This window comes from Jatropha curcas, chromosome 3 (genome assembly GCF_041381405.1).
Source record: "Jatropha curcas cultivar XTBG-Jc1 chromosome 3, XTBG_Jcur_1.0, whole genome shotgun sequence".
NCBI lineage: Eukaryota > Viridiplantae > Streptophyta > Magnoliopsida > Malpighiales > Euphorbiaceae > Jatropha > Jatropha curcas.
In genome coordinates, this window is record NC_143153.1 from 5,766,554 (window position 1) to 5,789,469 (window position 22,916).

The 22,916-nt window shown below is 31.5% G+C and overlaps 3 protein-coding genes and 1 long non-coding RNA gene across 4 annotated transcripts; 2 read left to right on the forward strand and 2 right to left on the reverse strand.

The window, feature by feature from the left end:
* Nucleotides 1-425: 425 nt before the first annotated feature.
* Nucleotides 426-3,116, forward strand: LOC119371177 (uncharacterized). Its single transcript, XR_005178741.2, has 2 exons — nt 426-1,020; nt 2,782-3,116. It is a non-coding gene; the product is annotated as an uncharacterized LOC119371177 (long non-coding RNA).
* Nucleotides 3,117-8,456: 5,340 nt separating this feature from the next.
* On the forward strand, nt 8,457-11,395 carry LOC149497407 (glucose-6-phosphate 1-dehydrogenase, chloroplastic-like). Its single transcript, XM_089719865.1, has 10 exons — nt 8,457-8,996; nt 9,072-9,265; nt 9,353-9,447; nt 9,535-9,649; nt 9,739-9,944; nt 10,040-10,189; nt 10,276-10,396; nt 10,469-10,692; nt 10,770-10,970; nt 11,050-11,395. Exons 1-10 carry the CDS (start codon nt 8,807-8,809, stop codon nt 11,300-11,302), a joined length of 1,749 nt encoding a protein of 582 aa, XP_089575991.1. The 5' UTR covers nt 8,457-8,806; the 3' UTR covers nt 11,303-11,395.
* Nucleotides 11,396-12,749: 1,354 nt separating this feature from the next.
* FLA2 (FASCICLIN-like arabinogalactan 2) lies at nt 12,750-14,395 on the reverse strand. Its single transcript, XM_089719709.1, has 2 exons — nt 13,796-14,395; nt 12,750-13,696 (listed from the first exon to the last, which is right to left on the reverse strand). Exons 1-2 carry the CDS (start codon nt 14,309-14,311, stop codon nt 12,986-12,988), a joined length of 1,227 nt encoding a protein of 408 aa, XP_089575835.1. The 5' UTR covers nt 14,312-14,395; the 3' UTR covers nt 12,750-12,985.
* Nucleotides 14,396-19,703: 5,308 nt separating this feature from the next.
* On the reverse strand, nt 19,704-20,801 carry LOC149497409 (nuclear transcription factor Y subunit B-3-like). Its single transcript, XM_089719633.1, has one exon. The coding sequence runs from the start codon at nt 20,559-20,561 to the stop codon at nt 19,950-19,952; it is 612 nt and encodes a 203-aa protein (XP_089575759.1). The 5' UTR covers nt 20,562-20,801; the 3' UTR covers nt 19,704-19,949.
* Between the last annotated feature and the right edge of the window lie 2,115 nt (nt 20,802-22,916).

Sequence of the window (22,916 nt, forward strand, 5' to 3'; positions counted from 1 at the left end):
CCGAAATTTTATTTTCAAAACTTTGGAATTTTTATTAAATCAAAAACCCGAATTTTTGGATAGTATGGGTTGTTAAGACCGAGCAAGTTTAACTTGAGCCTGAATTTGAATTGGGCCCAAGCCCAATAACAGACTGTCCGGAAATTTTGATGAAATAAAATGGAACTCTACGATATAAACTAATTATCCTAAATTAATTTATTATTATCATTATTTGTTGTACTATTAGAAAGTAAATTGAAGAGATGTTTTATGATCCAACTAAATAATTAGATAAATTAAACCGGACCTAAAAATCAATTAACTATGTTGAAACCAAACGAAATGAGACCAAATCACTGAATCGGACCGAACCGGTTTGAATCGAACCGGACCGGCCCATTTCCTTTCTTTTCTTTTTCTTTCTTTTTCTTTTCTTTTCTTCCCTCTCCTTCTTCAGTAGCGTGACCACCTCCTCCTCCTCCTCGTCCCTCTTCTTCGATCTCCTTCCTCCGGCCACCAAATTCGGCAAATGAATACTCTAAAAACATCTACTCAACGCAAGGATGAAGATTATAGCGTAGATTTGAATTGAAATTGTGTCTATTTTGAAGGGTAAGAGTTTGAAGTTTTGGACACCCTTTTTCCGGCGATTCACGCCGTTTCAGGCAAGCCTAGGGCTCAAGGTGAGTACCAAATGACTCCTCTCTTCTTCTTCTTTCATTTGATGGCCTCCTCGTCGACTGTAATGGCCGGAATCGGAAAACCCAAAATGGGTATCACCGAACCTTTCCGATCAATTTCCGGCCAAATAGTTCGTACCCACCTTGATTTGAATACATATTAATGATCCTCTCATCGAAACGAATAAAATGATATATTGTTTGTTAATTTTGGTGATGATTTGAATTTCCGGCCACCGTGCACGGCGGTCGGCGGCCGCGGTCCGGTGACCGAACAGCGGCACTCCGGCGAGGCCCCGAGAGACAGAATCCTCTTCTCTTCGCGCTGATCATGGAATCGTCGCCCGATTCCCAATGGGTACGTTCTAAGATTCAATTCTTAATTTTTATATATATAAAGAATTAATTGACTAATGAATTTAATCGATTTATTAAATAGACTAAATTGAATAACAAGATATTAACTTATTGAATTAACTAAAAAAATAATAATAATAAAATAAAATAAAAAAAATAAAAAAATAAATGAACATTTATAGTCTTTTGTAAATAAATTAGATTGATTAGTGTGCGTATTTGGATAGCGAACATGATTTGCTAACTGGTTTAGGACTTTAGAATAAACTAATTGTAAATTAGTTTAGAACATTGTCAAATAAATTACATGATTATTATTATGACTAGGTGATTTGAGGAGAGAATAAATTAGAATTAGTTAATTAGTTAATTAGATAACCATTAGATCAAAACTAGCCGATTGTGCATAAGAGAAGTAAGGCGAATTTTAGTTGGTTAACGGCTAGAATCGAAATTTGATAAATTAAGACTTGGGAGGCCTAGTCATTTTCGATATCGATATAAAAATCGAATTTTAATAGGTAGTAGTTATAATTAGTTATGGCTAAAATATGTTTTAGCTGTTTAACAAATTAGTTACCGTACAGCTAATAATTTAATTAATAAATGATCTTATATGGATATTATTAGAATTAGTTTGTAAATTTTTAGTTGAGTGTTGATATTGTTGTTATGAAAGGAGGATGGGATTTTAAATTGATTGATTGCCCGACGGATGGGCTGTGTGCATTGATTGAGAAAGAGATAATGATATTGTGATATGTAAGCAGGTAGATAGTCCGATTTTCAGGAGAGGTGCTGCCGAAATTTTGACAGAAACTAGACTAAATTTTAATTAATCACATAATTAATAAGTTTACTTAGAGTAGTTCTATAATTTGGTACATAATAAATCTGGTGCTCTGATTATTTATTATCTTTATTATAGATTTCATTATTTACATATTTACTTATTTATTTTCATTCTTATTGTTATTATCGTTATTTATTTTATTATTGTTGTTTATTGTCAATACTATTATTTATTTATTTATTTGCATTGATTTTGGATGTTTAATTGCGCATTGCAATACAATGTCTAATCGATCAATATGTTTGCATTTAATTGCAATACTTGATTAATTGCGTTGTGATATTGTTGTGCTTTGTTGTGTGGAATTGGGATGAAGTGGGTCACCATGGGTTTGTGAGGACGGTTGGACCGTCGGCCGAGTAAATGGGAGATCGGCGCCCCCGTGTGTACCTACTGTTGTGATTTGTATGATATGGAAAACCACAGGTTGGCTTCTTTATTGGGCGCACCTGATAATCTAGGTTTGATCGCAGTCCGCAGGGTGGCCTCCTGTTGTGAGCGCCTGATGATCTAGATTTGATGGAGACGACCGGGTTGCCTCCTGTTGGTATGGAAAAGAAAAGAGAGAATGGAAAAACAATGAGAGGGCTGGTCAAGTGAGGATTAGACCGGTCGGCCAGTATGGGGGATCGGCTCCCTGGTGCACACGTTATGAGAGGATGGGTCATGTGGGAGGACGGCTCATCGGGGATTTCGGTGACACCATAGACCAATTTCCACGTGATGTGATTATTTGAAGGTGATATTGTTTGTGAGTACTGGTGACATGCCATTTGTGTGACTGGCTGCGTGAGCATATAACTAGTCGGACGACTAGATTTATATATATATACACAATTGTGTGAATGTGTGTGTTGTGTAATAATAGTTACTCCTTAGAAAGCTCACATATCTTGTCTAATTTTTCAGGAAGTAAGTTTCTCTCTAATTCGATTTAGGATACGTTTCTTCGACGCAGGGCACTAAAGGAATTTTCCCTAGTTCCATAATTATTTCACTATGTAACTGTATGTATAAAAGGCTATGTATATCAATCAGTTAGTGACTCTGCAGTTGTAGAATTTATTTACATTTAGTTGTGAATTATCATAGACGAAATTATTTTGTGAGCCCATATTAAAAAGTGATGTATTGTTAATTGGGCCCAAACTGTGAAATGTGGTAGCTGATAATGTGGGCCGAAACTTGATAAAATCTTGAGGTTTATTTTTCTCTATAAATATGAGCTCAACGTTTAAAATTAATTTGAGGTAGTAAATTTTTAGTATTTCAGGCTTACTACGGGCCTCGGGGGCCTTAAGCTTACCTAGGTCCTAGTGCCGGTCCGGCCCATGGAATCGGGTCGTGACAATAGCCTAGTAATAAGTGCATATACAACCCGATAATAGATATAGCTTCGTCCAATAGGGTCAACGTCCACCAAAGCTTTGGAAAAAAAAAAAAAAAAACAAATTGAGAAAAATTACACCCTTTCTAAATTGCTAATTCCTGATGATAAAAAAAAAAAAAAAAAAAAAGCAAAAAATTAGCAACGATTAAAAAAAAAATAGTAACGATAGCATACTGTTGGGGTTGAAAAAATGCAGAATATTCTAACAAAAGAAAATAAAATAAAGCAGAAAACTAACAAAAATGCAGAAAATACAATTGACAATTAGTAAATTAAAGGAACTAAACTAAGATTGAAAGCCTAGTGTTGAGATTGTCTATATTAACATAACATGGTTGCTAATGACCTTTCCAAAATTTATAATAATTATATCTTGAATGAGGGTTTATCCTATGATAGAATATTCTAAGCTCTATTCCAAGCAACAAAAGGTTGTGCCTGAATCATAAAAAGACCTGCTTCTGTGGTCTAGTGATGATTATAGCCAATTAAGCGGATAGCTGGTCATATAAGCGGATAGCTGCTTGACAGTGGTTGCTCTAATGAAGTCACTTACCGTTCCAATCAATACTTTATAAGACATAGTTAAACAGCGAGGTTTTGATTAATTTGATCATAGGAGAGAGTATAACTTCAATGAAAAACATTTAATTTATTAAATTGGGTACAATTTGAAATTAAGATACTATTGTAATTAAAGTTGAAGTTCGAGTACTAGTAAAAAAAAAAAAGTTTAATTTAGGATACAATTAAAATTATTTGCAATATTTGAGATTTTTTTTAATGAAGCCAGTGAAAGTATAGGTAGAAACTTTTTATCTTATACCAAAACCACCAAGTAATATTATAGTTTTAAATTTTAATGGAACATTTTCACTTTATAAAAATATAAAAAATTAAATTTGAAAATAGTTTTATTTTTGCATCACTTTAAGAAATAGTTTTTAAAGAGACATTTTTTTTTTCTTTTTTAAGAAAACCTTCCGTAGAAACTTCCTGCCGTGGCTGCCATAAAACAAGGCCCAAACTTGCTTCTTTTCTCTTTCTTCAATTTCTGTTCAAAATTGGGCACAATGGACCTGAAAATGGTGTTAAAATCATTGCCTGGAAGATCATTTAAGAAAACCTTCAAAATGGGTGTTTTTTTATTTAATTTACTGCAAGTAGGGTCTATTATTTCTATAATTTCCCAAAGTGGCAATAGTGCATTTGATCCTGAAGAGCATCCCATTTGTGCCATTGCTATGCACTCCGGCAAGCTTTTGCTACATAGCTCTGCTATGCTTTCTTCTAATAGAGGCTGCACTTTCAATATCACTTTCTTCTGCATCAAAGAAGGGAACATATTAGTTTCTTAAGAGAATAACGTAAAATTTATAATTTTTTACAATAGAAAAAGACAGACAGACAGAGAGAGACTTGATATAATGAGTTTTTGAGGTAGCTGATTTCTCCTTCTCCTCCATTCATGTGAAGAACTTTTGACACTTCCATGGCGGCCCTATCAGATATATTTAACTTCATTAATGAGTGGCTTTACATATTGTTCATAGACGTAGTCGTAGGCTAATACTTTCCATTTACAGTAAGATACAAATGATGTATGTATTGGTTTTAGTTTAAACAAGACGGGAAGGTCCGTTTCATTGGCTAGTGGGAAAATGTTTTAGACGTGTGGTTTTTAACTTTTAATAGTAGATGATAGTAACGGGATTTTCTATAATAACTTGAAGTTTGGGATCACTTGATTTTACAAAATAATATATGTATCTGTTATTATTTTGCAACACTTAATAATTTATAAAAAGTGTTTGTTTTTTTTTAAATTATTGGATCATAAAATTGTAGCTCCAATTATTAATATGTTGTAATAATTTATAATAATAGTTGCTAACATTTTGTAAAAGATGATTGTTTTTTTATATATATAAATATTGTAGTTTACAAAATAAAAATTTCAATTGCTAAAATTTTATATAATTTTTTAATATTTTGTAAAAAAGTGGTTTAGAAAAAAGAAAATGATAACTTTGGCGTTTGGAGGTTTTTTTTTTTTTTTTTCTATTTTGGCATTTAGCTGAAAAACATTGCGATTGAGTACATATAATTGTTAAAATTGGCAATCACATGGCTACAACTGATTTGTCCCGCCGGAGAGCTAACGTGGAACCAATTTTTTATGTGCTTACATCTTACGTGGACCTATTTAGTCCATTTCACCTAACTCACGGGAAATGCACCCCTTTTGCCTTTCATTAAATGCATCCAAGCACTAACATCACGCAACCCTAGAGATGTTTATTCACGTTATCTCTATGTTCCTTCAATCTTCGTTGGTTTGGAATTTAGGGTTTGCATTTATTATCAACGCAATTGCTGCCATATACCATTAGTATTAGTGTTTAAGTTCTTCAATTTTCTTCAAGCTTTTAGTGGAATTTCCTATATACTTTACTCTATATACATGGATGTCCTATCAGTGGAACAACTGTGTTTGGACTTTTTTCTGGAGATCTGTGGTTGAATGAAAATGCATGAAATAAGATTATTTTCTGCAACCGGAGAAAGAAAATAGGCTATGTTGTCTTTTCATTTTTTTTATCATTTCCATTTCTTATTTTATTAAATGTTCCTGACCCTTTGTTTTAGCATATCCATATGCATATTAATGAACATCTATTGACTTTCTTGTATGTTGGGAGAGAGAGATAAAAACATCTCCAATACTAATTTGGACCGTGACTGATATATCATATAGAATAAAAGGTATGAATGATAATGTAAGGTTTTAGTACTAAACAAAACTATGATATTTGATTTTATTTGATTTGAAACTTTAGATCTTGATTTGCAGGTGTGAATCTTCGATCGATGGAGTCTGATAATACAGCATGTTCCTCAATTGATGTTATTGACGCATAGCGGCGGAAACTCATCAGTATTCGCCATAGTTGCAAATTATTGGAAAAATAATCAAGTTATAGAAGATCCAGATGAATTATTATTTTGACATCCAAATCAATTAAAGGACTTGTTGCTGCTATGAAAATTTATATTTTTTATCAATATCAATTTCAAGCGGAAAGATGTAATATTATATCTTTTTTATTCGAAAAGATATGAATTCCTTTATTTCGTTAAAAGATCACCGAATTCTATCAGCTACTAATAGTAAAGTTTCATGTCTGGTCTATAAGCTTATTTGTAATTCTTGATATTATTATTAAAAAAAAAATCGATATATAAATTAAAAATTCACTACAATGACGTCCACATTTAAATTAAAAATTCATCACAAAAACAAATAACACTACATAACCTTCTAATTCTCGACTAAATTAATCTTTCACATTCAATTAAACTTTCAAAATCTATCTGTGAGACAATATTAAAAATTAAAATAAATACAATAGATTAGGTCATGTTTTTGCGGAATATAGGAATTTTAACTAATTAATATGCAAATTCTTCTACATTATTTTAATTAATTATTTCTTTGAAATTTTTCACTTAAAATATTATATTATATTTTTTTTTTTAAATAAGTTTTGGCAGATAGTAAACTCAAACTCCATCCAAATTCGCAACCGACAATGGATTTAGCATACATACTTTTTCTAATTTCATTCAACTAATATCTAATTCCACCTCTAAATTTTAGTATGAATATTTTAAAAGATTATGAGACATGTATGAATATTGAAATTTTAACTAGGTTTTACTATGGATAGTTCAAAATTTTAATAGGTATCCTCCCCACTTCCATTTCAATTGAAATATTTAAAGTCATGTTCGGCAACAGTTTTTTATTAGTTATAGTATTTGATAACATAATCCATATAGTAGCTTTTATAGGTTAAAAAAATATTTAATGAAACGTTATTTCATTTAACATTTAGTGTTTCACAATAATTAATGTATAATATTTTGACATTTATATCCCTTTTGTTTACAAATTAACAAGCGCAAATTGTAATATAAAATTTTTCTTTTTACTTTTTGTCATTTAAATTTAATCAAACAATTATTTTTATTAAATAATTTTCCTTTTAATCACTAGATAAACTATAAATAATTATTAAAACAAAACAAATATTCTTTTAGTAATTGGAATTTGGAAGGGAATGGGTTTAAGTGAAGGGTAGGTGAATAAGTTTATGGCCCGTAAACCTAATCCTTTAAAGATGGATCAAGTGTTCAATCCATAAATATGATGGCCTAAAGATAACACTGGCTGCCCAGAAAGTTTGACTCTGACTTCAATGAAAAAGATTTTCAAAATTCTTGGTAGCTCCACTATGCTTATTAGAAGCTAACCTAGTTTGAAAAATAGTTAGTATTAGTGCAAGCTTCCAAGATTTTAGTGGTGTTCATTAACTGGTTTTGCACCTAAGTGCAAATAGAAGATACATGGGTTATATAAAAATTAAAATAATTAAAAAAACTATAAAAAAAACATTTCTTTGCTTCTTGATAATTAGTCAAATACATATTTTAATTCAACTTTTAGAAAAAGTTATATGATCCTACAATACTCCATTTGTTTCATTTTATTTACATGGTTTGACAAAACATGCATATTAAAAATTTAATCAATAAAAATTATTTTTCCTTTTTTTACCCTTAACTCATTAAGATATTAATAAAAAGTTTTCATTTAATAAACAATCATAAAGGTTTTTATAAGAAAAACAATTATTTATATATCTAAATTTAAAAACTTTGTAAATATTTTGAAATATTTAAAAAATAATGAGGAAATAAAATGAGATCGACAGATTATAAAATATGAGAGTTGAATTTCCGTTTATATGGCAAATCTTTTTCAATTAATTAGCCATTATCATACGTGGACTTGGCATGTGCCATCCGAAAAGAAACTCGTTGCCATCGGAAAGTCAGAATGTTGAATGTCGAATAATAACATGGAAAACGTATATGAATTCGCAGCCAATTATAAATTCTCATTTTAAATGTTACTATTTTTTTTTTTTTCCAGTGAAAAGATACTCACCTACCCGCGGTGGATGGACACTACCCATATTCAAAAACCAAATCAAAATTAATGTTTTTAATTGAATATATATATATATATACATATTACAACTAGTATGTATATTGAATTAGAAAAAGTTGTAAATTTACAAATTTCATCTGGATATATACATATCCAAGTCGCTTTAGATAAAAAAGAAAAAGAAAAAAGTCGTAAAGGAATTGCAAATTGGAAATTGGAAACCTACAGGCAAAAAGTTTGGTTATAGATTAAACGTCTGGTCCGAAAGTCAGAAGCCAAAATACAGATACGGAAATGTTGTTCCAGTTCTCAACAGTTGAAATATTTGGTGGATTTAAGGTTTAATTATTCGCTGTCACACTGTCGCTCTTCCAAAACACACACATGAAGAACACTGAACACCTTCATTAAAATGATGAAAACAAGACATATTGCTTGCTTCTGTTAATATTTATTCAGATACAGACAGGTCTAAATAATATTACTTTCTTTATTTTTGCTTTTCAAGAACAAATCTGATATCTTCCATGGCTATACATTTGAATTCTTGCTCTTCTTTCTCCTTAAGCAACTTCTCCCAAATATCTTCTGTTAGTCATAATGACTCAATAATACCAACAAGAATTTGTTTCTCTTCTTCGATTCTTCGAAAGAATTCAAGAATTCATCTACGCGAGCATTTTCATTGGCTTAAAGCATCAAATTTGCAATGCCAGAGTAAGTAATTCTCTTTTCTCTTTTGTAAAGATGCTCAGTGCTTTTGAATTTGAGATGGGTTTATATATGGTTTAGGTACACTTGCAAGTTCTTTGGCTATAGAACATGTTGAAACTAGAGCGAAAGAGAATTCTATTCATCTACTAGAAACAGAGAAAGCAGAGTCTACTTGTCTCAGTATCGTTGTTGTTGGAGCTTCAGGGGAACTTTCTAGGAACAAGATTTTCCCAGCACTCTTTGCTCTTTTCTGTGAAGATCGCTTACCCAAGGTAAAGTTAAAGTATTCTTTAGTCTTCAGGCTTTCTTTTTTGTATGTTTAATATTGAATTTTCATTCCTTATACTGTTTCTGGACAGAATGTTGCAATATTTGGGTATGCACGTAGTACAATGACCAATGAGGAGATGAGAAATATGATCAGCAAAACTCTCACTTGTAGAGTAGACCAGAGGTATTTAACCTGTTTGCAAATAATTCCTATATTTCCCCAAGATTATAATTTTGCAATTGTTAATTACCAGAATGCAATAATTTTCAGGGAAAATTGTGAGGAAAAGATGGATCAATTTCTTAAGAGATGTTTTTATCATTCAGGTCAATACAGTTCTGAGGAGCATTTCTTGGAGTTAGAACAGAAGATCAAAGAGAACAAGGTACCAATTCCTCTTGCAGACATATGTAATATGTTGTCTAAAAGAGATGTAGATGATTTGTTTATTAATATCTTGTGTACTCCTTTCAGTCTGGAAGACTATCAAACAGATTGTTTTATTTGGCAATACCTCCAAATATGTTTGTTGATGCGGTGAGATGTGCTGAACGGAGAGCTTCTTCCGGCAATGGGTGGACTAGGGTTATTGTTGAGAAACCTTTTGGCAGCGACATAGACTCGTCAAGAGAATTGACAAGGTGCTTGAAGAAGTACCTCAATGAGGATCAAATATTCAGGTAGTCCTTTCTTAGCATTTTAATTTATGATATAAGAGAAATAACGAATCTGTAAGTGTTATTAGAAATCTCAAGTTTTAACAATTGGAATGCAGAATTGATCATCACATGGGCGAAGAGCTTGTGGAAAATCTATTGGTGCTCCGCTTCTCTAACCTTATTTTTGAGCCTCTATGGTCCCGGGATTACATCCGCAATGTGCAGTTGATATTTTCCGAAGATTTTGGGATAGAGAAAAGAGGCAGGTTGGGTACAAACAGTTACTTTCTAATCATATTCTGTCTAATTCACACAATAATCACTCTTAAATGTTCTTGTTAATGATTTGTAGATACTTTGACAACTATGGAATCATCCGTGACATTATGCAAAATCATCTTCTACAAGTACTAGCACTCTTCGCAATGGAGACGCCTGTCAGCTTAGACGCAGAGGACATCAGGAATGAAAAGGTATAAAGAAGAATAATTCCAACAAGCTGAACTGTATAACATCTTTTCACTGTTGTATTTTTCTTGAATCAGGTAAAGGTTTTGCGATCATTGAGACCTGTTCAGCTAGAAAATGCAGTTGTTGGCCAATATAAAGGAAATGATGTTACATCCTGTGCTGCTTATACTAATGAACCAACTGTGTCAAGTAATAGCCTCACACCAACTTTTGCAGCAGCCACCCTCTTTATCGATAATGCTCGTTGGGATGGAGTTCCTTTCCTGATGGTAGCAGGCAAGGCTCTTCATTCGAATCGGTGAGTATATGTTTGATTTGATAATCCTATATTGCTAAATATGGATGGAACGACTCAAAATTGTGATTTGGCTCCAGAGTGGAGATCAGGGTTCAGTTCAGACACGTTCCTGGAAACTTGTATAAGCAAAAGTTTGGAACCGATTTAGATAAAGCTACTAATGAGCTTGTGCTTCGAGTGCAACCTGATGAAGCTATTTACCTGAAGATTAACAACAAGGTTCCAGGGCTTGGAATGAGATTGGATCTTAGTGACCTTAATTTGCTATACAAATCAAGGTAAAAAGAACAAGAAAAACAAAATTATTCTGTTTCTTCAACAAAAATATGGCATTTAATTATTGGTTTCTGTTGATAGGTATCGAAGAGAAATTCCAGATGCATATGAAAGACTGCTATTAGATGCTATAGAAGGAGAGCGCAGATTGTTTATGAGGAGCGATGAGTTAGATGCTGCGTGGGCAGTGTTCACACCATTGTTAAAGGAATTAGAAGAGAAAAAGATTGCTCCTGAACTTTACCCATATGGTAGCAGTGGTCCAATTGGTCTTCACTATCTTGCTGCCAAGCACAGTATTCGCTGGGGAGAGTTTGGTCTTTACGAATCCTAAATTGTGTATATATAATTATTATTATTATATACAGTTTACAGTCAATATATTTTTAGTTTCATATCCAGCAAAATTGAAGTTTTTTCTTTCTAATTTCTTGAATTTTTTTTTTTAAGTTCGAGAATTCTTCAGGTTTAATTTAAAGAGCCCATTGAAGAAAATCATTTCCCTGTAAATGAGCTAAACTTGTCATAAGCTTTGGCTCAAAAAAATAGTTCAAGTCAGTCCAAAGTGTTACGAAGCCGTAGAGAAGCAATTCTTCACCTGTTTGTTTAATGAGAAACAGAAGGAAAACAGAAGAGTTAAGAAAGAAATAGAGATCAAAGGAGAGAGAGACTGAAAACAGGTAGAAAAATTATTGATCGTAAAAAGTATCTTCTCCTTCCTGAGAATGAAGTGTTTTTAAACACTTAGAATTTAGAAGGTAGTACTTCGCCTCTTTTTGTGCCTGCCTAGGTGTGAATTCGGATTATTCGAACCAACAGGCCGTGAGTCCTAGTTATTATACGAAGCAACAATACCACCATCCTTATGCCACATCAATTAATCAGTTTCAAAAATATCAAAAACAAACAGAGAGACTCTATTAGTAATGCCAATATTTTAATCTCTTCTTTGCTTTCTGCACATCTCAAACCTCATCTCTTTAAGAATTAAACCTTCCAAACCCAGAAACATCTCACCCATAGCCAGGGACGAAGCTTCTCCTTCGTGACATTTTCATTTAATTAAATTTTATACAAGTTTGTTGACCTGCTTTTACATCGTAGCTTCGTCCCTACATTTAGCTGAACCCCAAAACAACCCTCGTCTTTAGTGTTATTCAAAGTAGTGTTATATTGCCAATGAACAACAAAGCCTTCCCCATTAAAAGCAGAAAAATCCATGCATAAACTCTTTAAAATACTCAAACTTTAGGAAAAATGATATTAGGACACTGAGGCTTAATCTTGAAGTAATTAACCCAAATCTGTATCAACTTACCAAAATCTATGCACTTAATCTAAGAATTAATCTTTTTTCTCTCTTCTAAGGTGAATCCCTTCTAAATTAATCTATGTACTTGAATTGCATGCTAATAAAATCAAGACAAATGATCATATATTATGACATCCTTTTGTTAAAGTGATACTGTCAACCCAGTGAAATCGACGTCAATATGTTACATTATTTTATTTAGACTTTCACATAAATAAAAAATAATTATTATATATGAGCAATTAATTTTACTTTATATTAAAATTATGGTATCTACTTTGCTTCCATCCCTATGGCTCTTTGTGACATAATAAAACAGCATTAGCTAGAAGAATATTTGAAACGCTTTAATGGAAAATTAAAGATAAAATTACAGAAATAACTTATTAATTGGATGGAATTGAGGAAAAAGAAAAGGCGAAAATTAGTTCAAAAATACTCAAATTTATTATAAAAAAAAAAAAAAAACTAACCAATAGAAACTTTTGGAAATGTGCATTTACAGATAAATCAAGCAACATTATACAGAGAGCACACAAAATAATTCAAAATAAATAAAGGCAGGCAAAACAAAATGTGTACACGTCGGACCCAAACAACTGGTACCCATTATTGGCCCTATCATTCACAGGTGACAAATCAAATGTATGAATCCCCATGTGCTTTCCATACACCTCTGTGGTATTAATGAAATTTTTAATCAAATCAAAACAGTATCACCGCTAAACACAAACTCAATAAAACCATAACTAATCTCCCACCGTCCATTTTGCTGATTCCATTATCATCAGCCGCCGTCGAGTCTTCTGAATCATCTGCCGGTGCATCAGCGTCTGGTGAATCCGCCTCCTCATCCTCCGTCGCCGGCGCTGTCGCCGCCTTCTTCTTCTTCTTCTTGGCAGACTTAGGCGCCGGTGCCGGAGCCTCAGCTTCCGCTTTAAACAATTCCCTTGGCAACAATACCTTATCAATCTTGTAAACCACTAACGGCTCTTCATCTTTTATTGTTCCCGTTATCTTGGCTGTCATAACCTTTGTTTCCAAAGTTATGTCCTCTCCGTCATTTTGCACGGTGAAATCGTATTTATTAGCGCCGTCAGTAGCCAACGTGTTCATAAGTCCGTTACTGGATTTCAACATCTGTAAAGACTGGTAAACAGGGATTCCGTGATATAACAGTAACGACACCTTTTTAGCAGCGGTCAAGTTCTTATACTTGGGCATGAAGCCGTTTATAACAGTGTCGGTGGGACAGAACACCGTTAATCCGCCGTCTAAATTTTCCTCAAATGTCTTCACAGCTCCTGTAGCTTTTAGCAAATCGGTGAAGGCTTTGCAGCCCTGCTTTGACATGATTTCTGTCAGATTCAGCGTCGGCGCCGCCGTTGGTGCCTCCGCTTCAGCCGAATTCAACGCCTGCTTACAGTTTAAACTTTAGATTTGAAAATTTTGAAACAATAAATCTCAAATCTGAACTTTCAAAATACTAGAAGAATGTGAGTACAATGAGCAAACCTGACTGATTTGCATAACTGAAATGTTGTACGGAATCTCTTCGAGAGATTTAACATAAACAGCATCGAGCTTTCCGTTATTATCTTCTGAGCCAAACGCGACCTTACCGCCTTTAAGATCTGTAATATTAACATAGCCTGAAGTGCCAGTGGCTGAACCAGTTGCTTGGAACATAGTGGAAGTCAAGGTGGTGCCATCAGTAATTTGGTGGAGTTTCTTGGCGCCAAAGTAGTCGACAAGAACATGGAGAGATAAAACGTTGCGTAGAGTATAGACGGAGAGTTGTTTAGCTAGTAAAGACGACATGGCAGCATTGTCGAGAGCGAGGACGGTGATGGTCTGGCGGCGGTTGATTTCCGCAGCGAGGTGAGTGACTGTAAGATAGTGGTTGAAGGTGGAGAATGCAGGGTGCTTGGCTAGTATGCGAGTGATGTTGTGTGCGCAACAGGTGGAAGCAAGGAGGAAAAGAGAAAGGGTGAGAGCGAGGGCGGTGGAGAGAGGCCGCGACTTGAGCATTGTGGCGGTGGAGACAGAGGAGGAAGGTATGCGGAGAGAGAGGGGTAAATTACTAAATTGAGCGAAGAAGACTAGAAGAGTGAGTGTGTGTAATAAAGCAGAAAGTAGTGGAATTTTGGGTTAATTTTTTCAAAGCATTGCCAGATTGGCATTTGGTGGGTGTGGGACCCGCTCACATGTGGATCCCTTGACAAGCAACGTTTCGGAGAATTGAACGGCTACTTTGCATGCCGTTACGCTTTTACTGTGCACAGGCGTTTTCATTGAACCGCTGTGCCGGTTTATATTGAGCAATGTTGTTTTTTCTTTTATTATTTAATTTATAATTATAATTTTTTAGTATTATTTATCAGATATTCATATTTTTCTTAATTTAAAAAAAAATAATTTAACACAATAATAAAAATTGAGATTGTTCCCTTGTGTCGACATTAAGAAACAAGACAGGCCATGATATATTATAGTAAGGAATGGGACCACTTTATTCTTTCTTCTTCACATCAAATACGTGATAAGACAATTGTATCATCATTTGTTAGCTGTAATGCATACCTTCATTGTCAATTTCTCATAAGATCAATAATTAGCATATTTCATGTTTAATTCTAATATGTCAAATATTTTTTAGTTATTTATTAAACAGTGTCATCCATTTTTGCAGTTGGATAGATGTTACAGCTCCGTTTATTTTCCTAAAATAACTTGCTGAAAAATATTTTATATGGAAATTTCTTTGAAAAATATTTTTAAATGACTTATTTTCCATTGTTTAGTTATAATATTAAAAATTAATAAAAAATAATAAAGTATTTTCTCATAAGCAGTAAAAATATTAATAATAATAGAAATTTATAATTTAAAATTTTTATTGTTAAATATGAGAAAAATTACAAAAAAAATGTAAATTATGGTGACCGCCGGTGGCCAGTGGTGGTGGCTGGTGGTGATGGTCGGTGGTAAATGGTAACTGGTGGTAGTGACTACGATAATTAATAAATTAAAAAATATGAATTTATAAGGTTTGTCAATGTTCAAAAAATATTTTACTTTCCCGAAATGGAAGGAAAAATAACTTAATTTTTCTTTGATCAGGAAAATATTTTTCGTTATTTATTTTTCTGAACGCTCCAAACAAAGAAAAATTGTAGAAAATATTTTTCTGCAAATTAGCTTACAGAAACAATCGGAGCATACATCACATATATAATTCATATTAGTAATTTATTTTCCAAACTATACATACATATACACACACGTGTATATATATAATTCCATATGCATTTAATATATATGCATTGTATAAAGAAGTAAAACTTACTTGATGGGTGAAATATGATAACAATGATTCATTTTCTCCTAACAAGATATCTCGAATTCGAGCGATGGATATAAAGTCTCTTTAAACATTTGAAAGTGTTTTTGCTCCCTATGTGGGCTTGGCAAGGTGGTTAAAAAGCGAAAAAAACTAAATTTTTCCTTTTTTTTTTTGTTTTTGCTTATATATATTCTGAAAAGTATTGTTACATATAGATAATATGTACTATTACTAATATTGTAACCCCACAAGTACATAACAACACTCTTAAATAATAGCTGAGAAAAATGGTACTATAATAGAATATATGTAATTAAGTAGGTATTGTGTGTGTTTCACCAGAAGAAGGGTTTAACATTAATTATACAAATTCTTTTTTAAAAAAAAAGGTTAATCTCAAATTAAACAAACTTGTTGAAAAAAATAAAATAAACAGAACTACCTTTTCTTTTATTTTTTTTAATTTTGCAGTATTGGGGGAATACGAAAGTGGGTTAATGAGCGTGAGAGCCACGAGTGTGTGTGTCGGTGGCAACGTGCAAAAATAAAAAATCAGACGAGAGCCAAGCTGGCAATTATGCTTGCGTATTGCATTAAGCCACGTGGATAGCGTTCTTCGATGGGGACACTTCAGCTGATACATCCACCGACGGTCTCCCTATTTGTATTAGTAATTATTCCACTGTAAAAAACAACTCAAAACCTCTTAAGAAAAGGAGAAAAAATATATATATATATTTTTTATTGATTCTATAGAGATATTTTTTTTATTTTTTTCTCTCTATATTTAATAATCAAAGCTTTTTAAAATTTTGGATTTGTAAAATGAAATAAAATTGTAGCAATTAAAAAATATATTTTTTAAAACAATATGGGGTTAAATTCAGAACATTAATAATAATAATTTATCTTTAATTAATTAATTTTTTATTAGTGGTTCGAGCTTATAATCTTTAACTCTAAAACACCATACTAAAAATTAATTATAAAAATTGATTGAACTTATCACGCATTCTACATGTTACCAAATTAGTCATATAACGAGCAATTAGTCATATGACTGCTCGTTACATGGAATAATTTTTTTATTTTTTTAAGTTTTTAATTAGAATAAAGGATATTTAGTTATAATAATCACATCAATGTTTTAACATTGAACCACATAAGCTTATGTGCTTTAATATTAAATATTTATATAGATAGATCTAAATAGAAAAATAGATAGATATAGATATTAATATTATTTAGTCATTTTACATAATAAATTTAAAAAATTATTATTTTATTTCTAATTTTTAAAATTAATCAGCTTTTCCCTGCAATTTTTAAAAAATTTATCATAGACATTAGATAAAAATATATGATATTTTTATTTTGAGCATTAAAATTAACTACTATCTCATTATAATATGATAGATTTAAACTATTCTTTTGGACTTTAAAATCCAAATCCTTCTAATATTGAACCATTCTACTTGTTTTTAAAATTAAATAATAATAATAATAATAATAATAATAATAATAATAAAGTAAAAGAGTGAGGTTTAATATTTGGATTTCATGTAATATATTTATAATTTTTTAGTTAACCTCCATGTGAAATTTCTAACCCAGAATGGACCCTGATCCCGGCTAGTACATAGAGGCCTCCGTCGTGGGCTGATTGTGCATTGGGCTTTAGCCTTTGTGGGCTAAACCCAAGTTATGAATTTTTAAAGCTGAAAAAGATTATTACTCTTATTCTGCCCTTTCCTTAGTGGGCCTTGCACTTGTCTTTGACCCAATGCTTGTTTTCTGAGAGAAAATTACATTCTTTATTTTCTTAATATTTAGATTTGTGTATTTTGGCGTCTCAGTTTCTTTTAGCAATGCAAAATTTGAATGGATAAAGCAATTTCAGTTATATTTTTCTCATTTTTTACGATTTTTTCTTAGAAAGTGAATATTTTTATTTTAACTTTATAACGATATAATATTATTGATCAGGTTCTTTTCATGATACTAAATTTAGATCAGAATTATATTTACCAACGGAATAGCTACGCAAAAGAGTAATCGAAAAGAAGTACGTTATAAAACACGTAGCAATGGATCTAACAATCCATGGACAATTGTTTAAGTCATTCATTTATTGCTCGATTCATTATCACTTTGTTATAGAATTCTGTTGATAATTGATTGTTAAATTTAAAATAAAATTTTAAAATATATTTATTTTAATTTAATAATAGAAACAATCAAATTTTACCGATGGATTTCAATCTAATTTTAGTTCTTCAAACGAAACCAAGCAATGGTGGCCACTTCTACCATTAAGGTGTACCCAAATTAGGGAACTAGATTAAGTAAAGAGTCACTTCAAGTCTCAAAAGAGCACTCAATTTCCATTGATAGCCAAATGAAAAGGACATTATCCACTAACTCTAAATTTAGAAGAGCATAACCTTTTTTTTTTTTTTTTTTTTTTTTTCTCCTCTCCAAAGGTATGAAAGAAAAGCATTACCTAACATTAAAGCCATCCACTTCACAAACTCTCCAACAATTGAATAGAAGAAGTGGGTAATGAGTGCAGATATAGGCTGGCCCCTTTCCCTCCTTAATTTCTACAACGACTTCACCAAAGTCAACACCACTCATACTTTTTGTTGCTAATAAGTAGTGTTGTCTTGTGTGTGGTCCCTCTATTTCTTTTCCAACAACATTACAGCAATGGCTATATTCCATAATATTTGTCGAATATGAAATTTCAAATCTTATAAAATAATCATTAAATTTAGAATTAATGTTTAAAATTTCACATCTTATAAAATAATCATTAAATTTATAATCAATTTGTCTAAATTACAGTAAATATTTGCCACACTTTCAAGATTTTCTTACTTTTTAGGTAAGGATGTAACTTAAGATGAAGAAAGATAAGGAAATAATTGTACAAAGGCTACTTATTAATTGTAATAATTCATCCAATATCTGTTCTTAAGAAGCTACTGGATGATCTCTCATTGTCAAAGTTTAAATTAAATATTATATTTCACGTTAAAATTTTAAAGATAATTCTGCTCACGAATTTTAATTTTGATCAATTCGATTTGATTTAAATATGAGACTGAATCACTTTAATCTTTTTTAATTTCCCTTTTAATTCAATAAGAGCTCGATTCCTCCAAAGTGTATTAACCATAAAAAGTAATAAAAAAATATTAACTGTTATTAAAATTTATTTATCTATCAGATAATAAATTTTATATATTCTAATTATAAAAGTTCCCAAACTGTTACATTTCCAATCCAATCTAAAATGGTAAACTTTTAAAGAGATAACTTCAATTTCAATGTCAAATAAACCTCGACAACAAACAGCTACCATAAAGGGGAAAAACAGACAATTACGCACCAAATGACAGAAGCGAAGGATGCCCAAATGGGAGTACAACCTAACCTAAGCTAGCTAAATTTGAGAAAAGCTATCACGAGGTATTGTGATTTTGGTAATGACAAACAAACATACGAAGATAGCAAAATCATAAAATCTTGATACCTCGAAACAGGTAAAGCCAGACCCAGATCTGCAAAAACTCCTGCTCTTGCTTAAAAATGGAATTAGCAAACAAGTACGATGCTGAAATCTAGAAAACCATTGCAGAATTTAGAAATGAATGAAATGATAAAAGACCCTTTTTTAGTTTTCACAATTTAACTGACTTTGAGAATTAGATTTTAAAAACAAAAAAGAAAAAGAAAACATACACAGTTGACAAATGTCAAGTTTAGGACATAAATTCTTTACTTTCATAAAAAGAAGTATATGTCCAAAATAAACAAACACTCCTAATTTTTCTTTCTTTCTTTCTTTTAGCAACTGTCAGAAGAAAGTCTGTCACTTTCCAAGTTACTCCAATTCCTATGGATGACTCGTTACGATTAACAGCAAATAATTACCCATGAAAAGCTTTGAACTACAAACCCTTCTTCTTCTTCTTCTTCTTCTTATTCCTTTTTTTTTTTTTTTTCCCTCTCTAAAATTATGAAAACTCATGTATCATACAGATAATTTTTTTTTTTTTTTTTAAATTTCCATTTCCTCTTTTTCAATTAGCACTTCTCTATATCATTAAATGTTACATACATAACTTGTACTATGCATTACATTGATTATGTTATGCTTCTCCCAAATTACACATTAACCACCCTTAACACCACCAACAAAAGAAAAAAAATTAGGAAAAAAAAAAAAAAAAGAAAACCTAATCAAGTCAATTCTTGATAATAACAAATTTAAAATAGTAGACACTAAACTGGAAAACAAGTCTCCTATTCCAACACCTACCTTGAATTGCCGGAGCCACCTTTTCCGATACCCATTTGCTGATGATACCCACCGGAGCCGTACATGTGTCCTTGATGATGTCCCATCATCATCATCCCACCATACATCCCTTGACCACCGCCATTAAACCCTCCACCTCCAGCTCCTCCTCCTGCACTAGAACTAACTCCTCCACCGGACCCACCACCGCCTGCGGCGGCACCGCCACCACCAGACCCACCAGCACCATCTTTCTCTCCTTGTCTTCCCATAGAACTCTTCTCCCCTTCCATCTCCCTATACTTCTGCAAATAAATCTTTAAAGGCTCAACGTACTCTTCAAAACCTAACGTCGTCATAGCCCATAGCAGATCGTCGCCGTTAATCGTCTTTCGCTTTTCGCGCTGGCACTTATCGGAAGCTTCTCCGGTAATAAAGCTGATAAATTCAGATACACACTCCTGCACCGTTTCTTTTGCATCTTTCGAGATCTTCGCGTTGGCCGGCAAAGCTTTTTTCATTATTCTGCTAACGTTAGCGATTGGCAAAAACCTGTCCTGTTCGCGAGCCGACAGTTCGCTGTTCGCGTTATTGTTGTGTCCTCCAGATTCATTGTCGGAATCCGCCATTAAAAATTAAAAAAGAGAAAAAAAAAAAAAAAAACCTAAAATCTCAAACTTCAATCAAGGGTTCAGTGGATACAAGAGGAACAAGAGGAAGGAGGTAAGGGTAAATTGGGAAAAGAAGAAAATCGCCGGCAAAATTGGAGGAGGAGACTGCAGGAGAGAGACAGAGACAGCGAGAGAAGGAGAAAGTGTGGAGAGAGGAGGCGGAGGAGGTGTTGAGGTCCGTTGGATTAGAGAGCTAATATGATATCGTTTATGACACGTGGCTTATCGTAGGCCGTTTATTTGTCGATAAGAGTGGGGAAACGTGGGAGTTTGAGGAGGGTTGGATGGGAAGTAGGCCCGTGGAATATGGACGGTGGAGAAGGAGACACGTGGTGGGGTGAGGATTTTAGAGATTCTGTAGGCGGCTGCTGCGGCTTGGCGCAAGCTCAGTATGTCTGGTTTGTGTGGTACCGTTGGATCATGCTTATCTCATTGTCGGCAAACGTGGCTTTATTTAAATAATCGATGTTGTTGGTATTCAAGAATTTTTCATTTAGTCATATTTGTTTTTCCCTTCTCTTTTTAGAAAATTGTTTTCTGAGTCCCAAAAAAAACATATTCATATTATGATAATAAATTACTTAAGAGTTTCAAATTTGTTTTTTAAAATCAAATTATCAAATTATATTATTATTATTAGACTAAATTTATAACTATTTGGTAGATAAAATGTTTATTTTTCTCTTGTTGGTTTGGTTAGGATTATATTGGAGCCTTTTTTTTTTTTAATCAACCATGTTAGTGTTTGCAATAACTTTTTAAGTAGCTGATTAAAATACGAAACGCTATTTTTTATAGTATTCGGTAACATAACATTTGAACTAACTTTGTATGAGACAATGTTTCATCTTCTCTGTATACTCATTATCACTATTAATGAAGTTTCTTATTAGTTTAAAAAAATATATAATATTTGAACTAACTTTTAAATATTGATGTAACATTTTATAAAAGGTTAACTCATGTGACGTTTAGCTTTTAGCATTTTATAAAAAGCTATTCAAATAGCTAGTAGTTATTCAAAAAACTAAACGCTGTTAAAACAATTAACAATAATCAAAATAGCTAATTTTGACCGAACAGATCCTAAATCCCTTTTTAAGTGTATTGTGACAAGCAATACATTTATTTAAGAATTAATTCTTAAAAATTGAATTTTAATCGATAATATGAGCATCAAAGTTATTTTTTTTAGTTGCACTTAGGTTTTTAATTGATTAACGGCCAAAAAATTCATATTGAAAATAAACTTGTAATCAAATACAACAACCAACCATATAATATATATATATACAACGAGCATTGTATGTCCTTTGTACTCGTAAATATAATTAAATTTATATATATAATTTTCTCTTAATTTTTATTATAAATTATAATATTATGGATCTTTATATTACTAAAAATCTAAGAAAATTTATAAAATACAAAAAAGAACATTTGATGAAATAATAAAATAAAAAATCTAATAATTAAATAACTCATTAAGGAAATAACATATTTTAATGATAAAACATTATTATAATTTAAGAACTAAATTTTCATGAAAATAAAATGACTTCATCAAGCAATTTTTATTTTCTTGTAACGACTTAAATTTAATTAACTTAATTATTTCATATATAATATAATATCTTAAATTATTCATATTATTAAAATTTGAAAAACCAGCATTAGCTATTATAATAATTACTACTTCTGCTCCATAATACTTGTCACATTTGAGAAATAGTTTATTCTAAAATACTAGTCATATTTGTTGTTTCAAGGAGTAATAAATGTTTTTTTTCTATGTTTACCATTTGTATATGACCAATAATTATTATTTCAATTTAGTGTTTTTTTGTAGAATTATTATTAAATTAAGGGTAATATAGTCAATTTACTCGATAATTTCTTGTAATTTAAACACATTTAATGGTTTTCTTAAGGAATGTGAAATTTCAAATGTGACAAGTATTATGGAACAGAGGTAATAATATATTAATCATTGTTCTAGAGTGTTGTTTATAATTTTGATATTTTATTTTTTTTTATTTTTTTACTTTTTGGTAAAGTCCATGAGCATATAATTAATTTTATGGTTACCTTTTATAGAAAAAAAAATTCTTTCAATGTATTATGTGGTTTGCTAATATAACGTGTTATATCATAATTTTACACTATATATATATATATATATATATATATATATATATATATATATATATATATATATATATATATATATATATATATATATATATATATATATATATATATATATATATATTTCTATTGAGTTTTGTTTTCTATTTTACGCCAAACAATAAA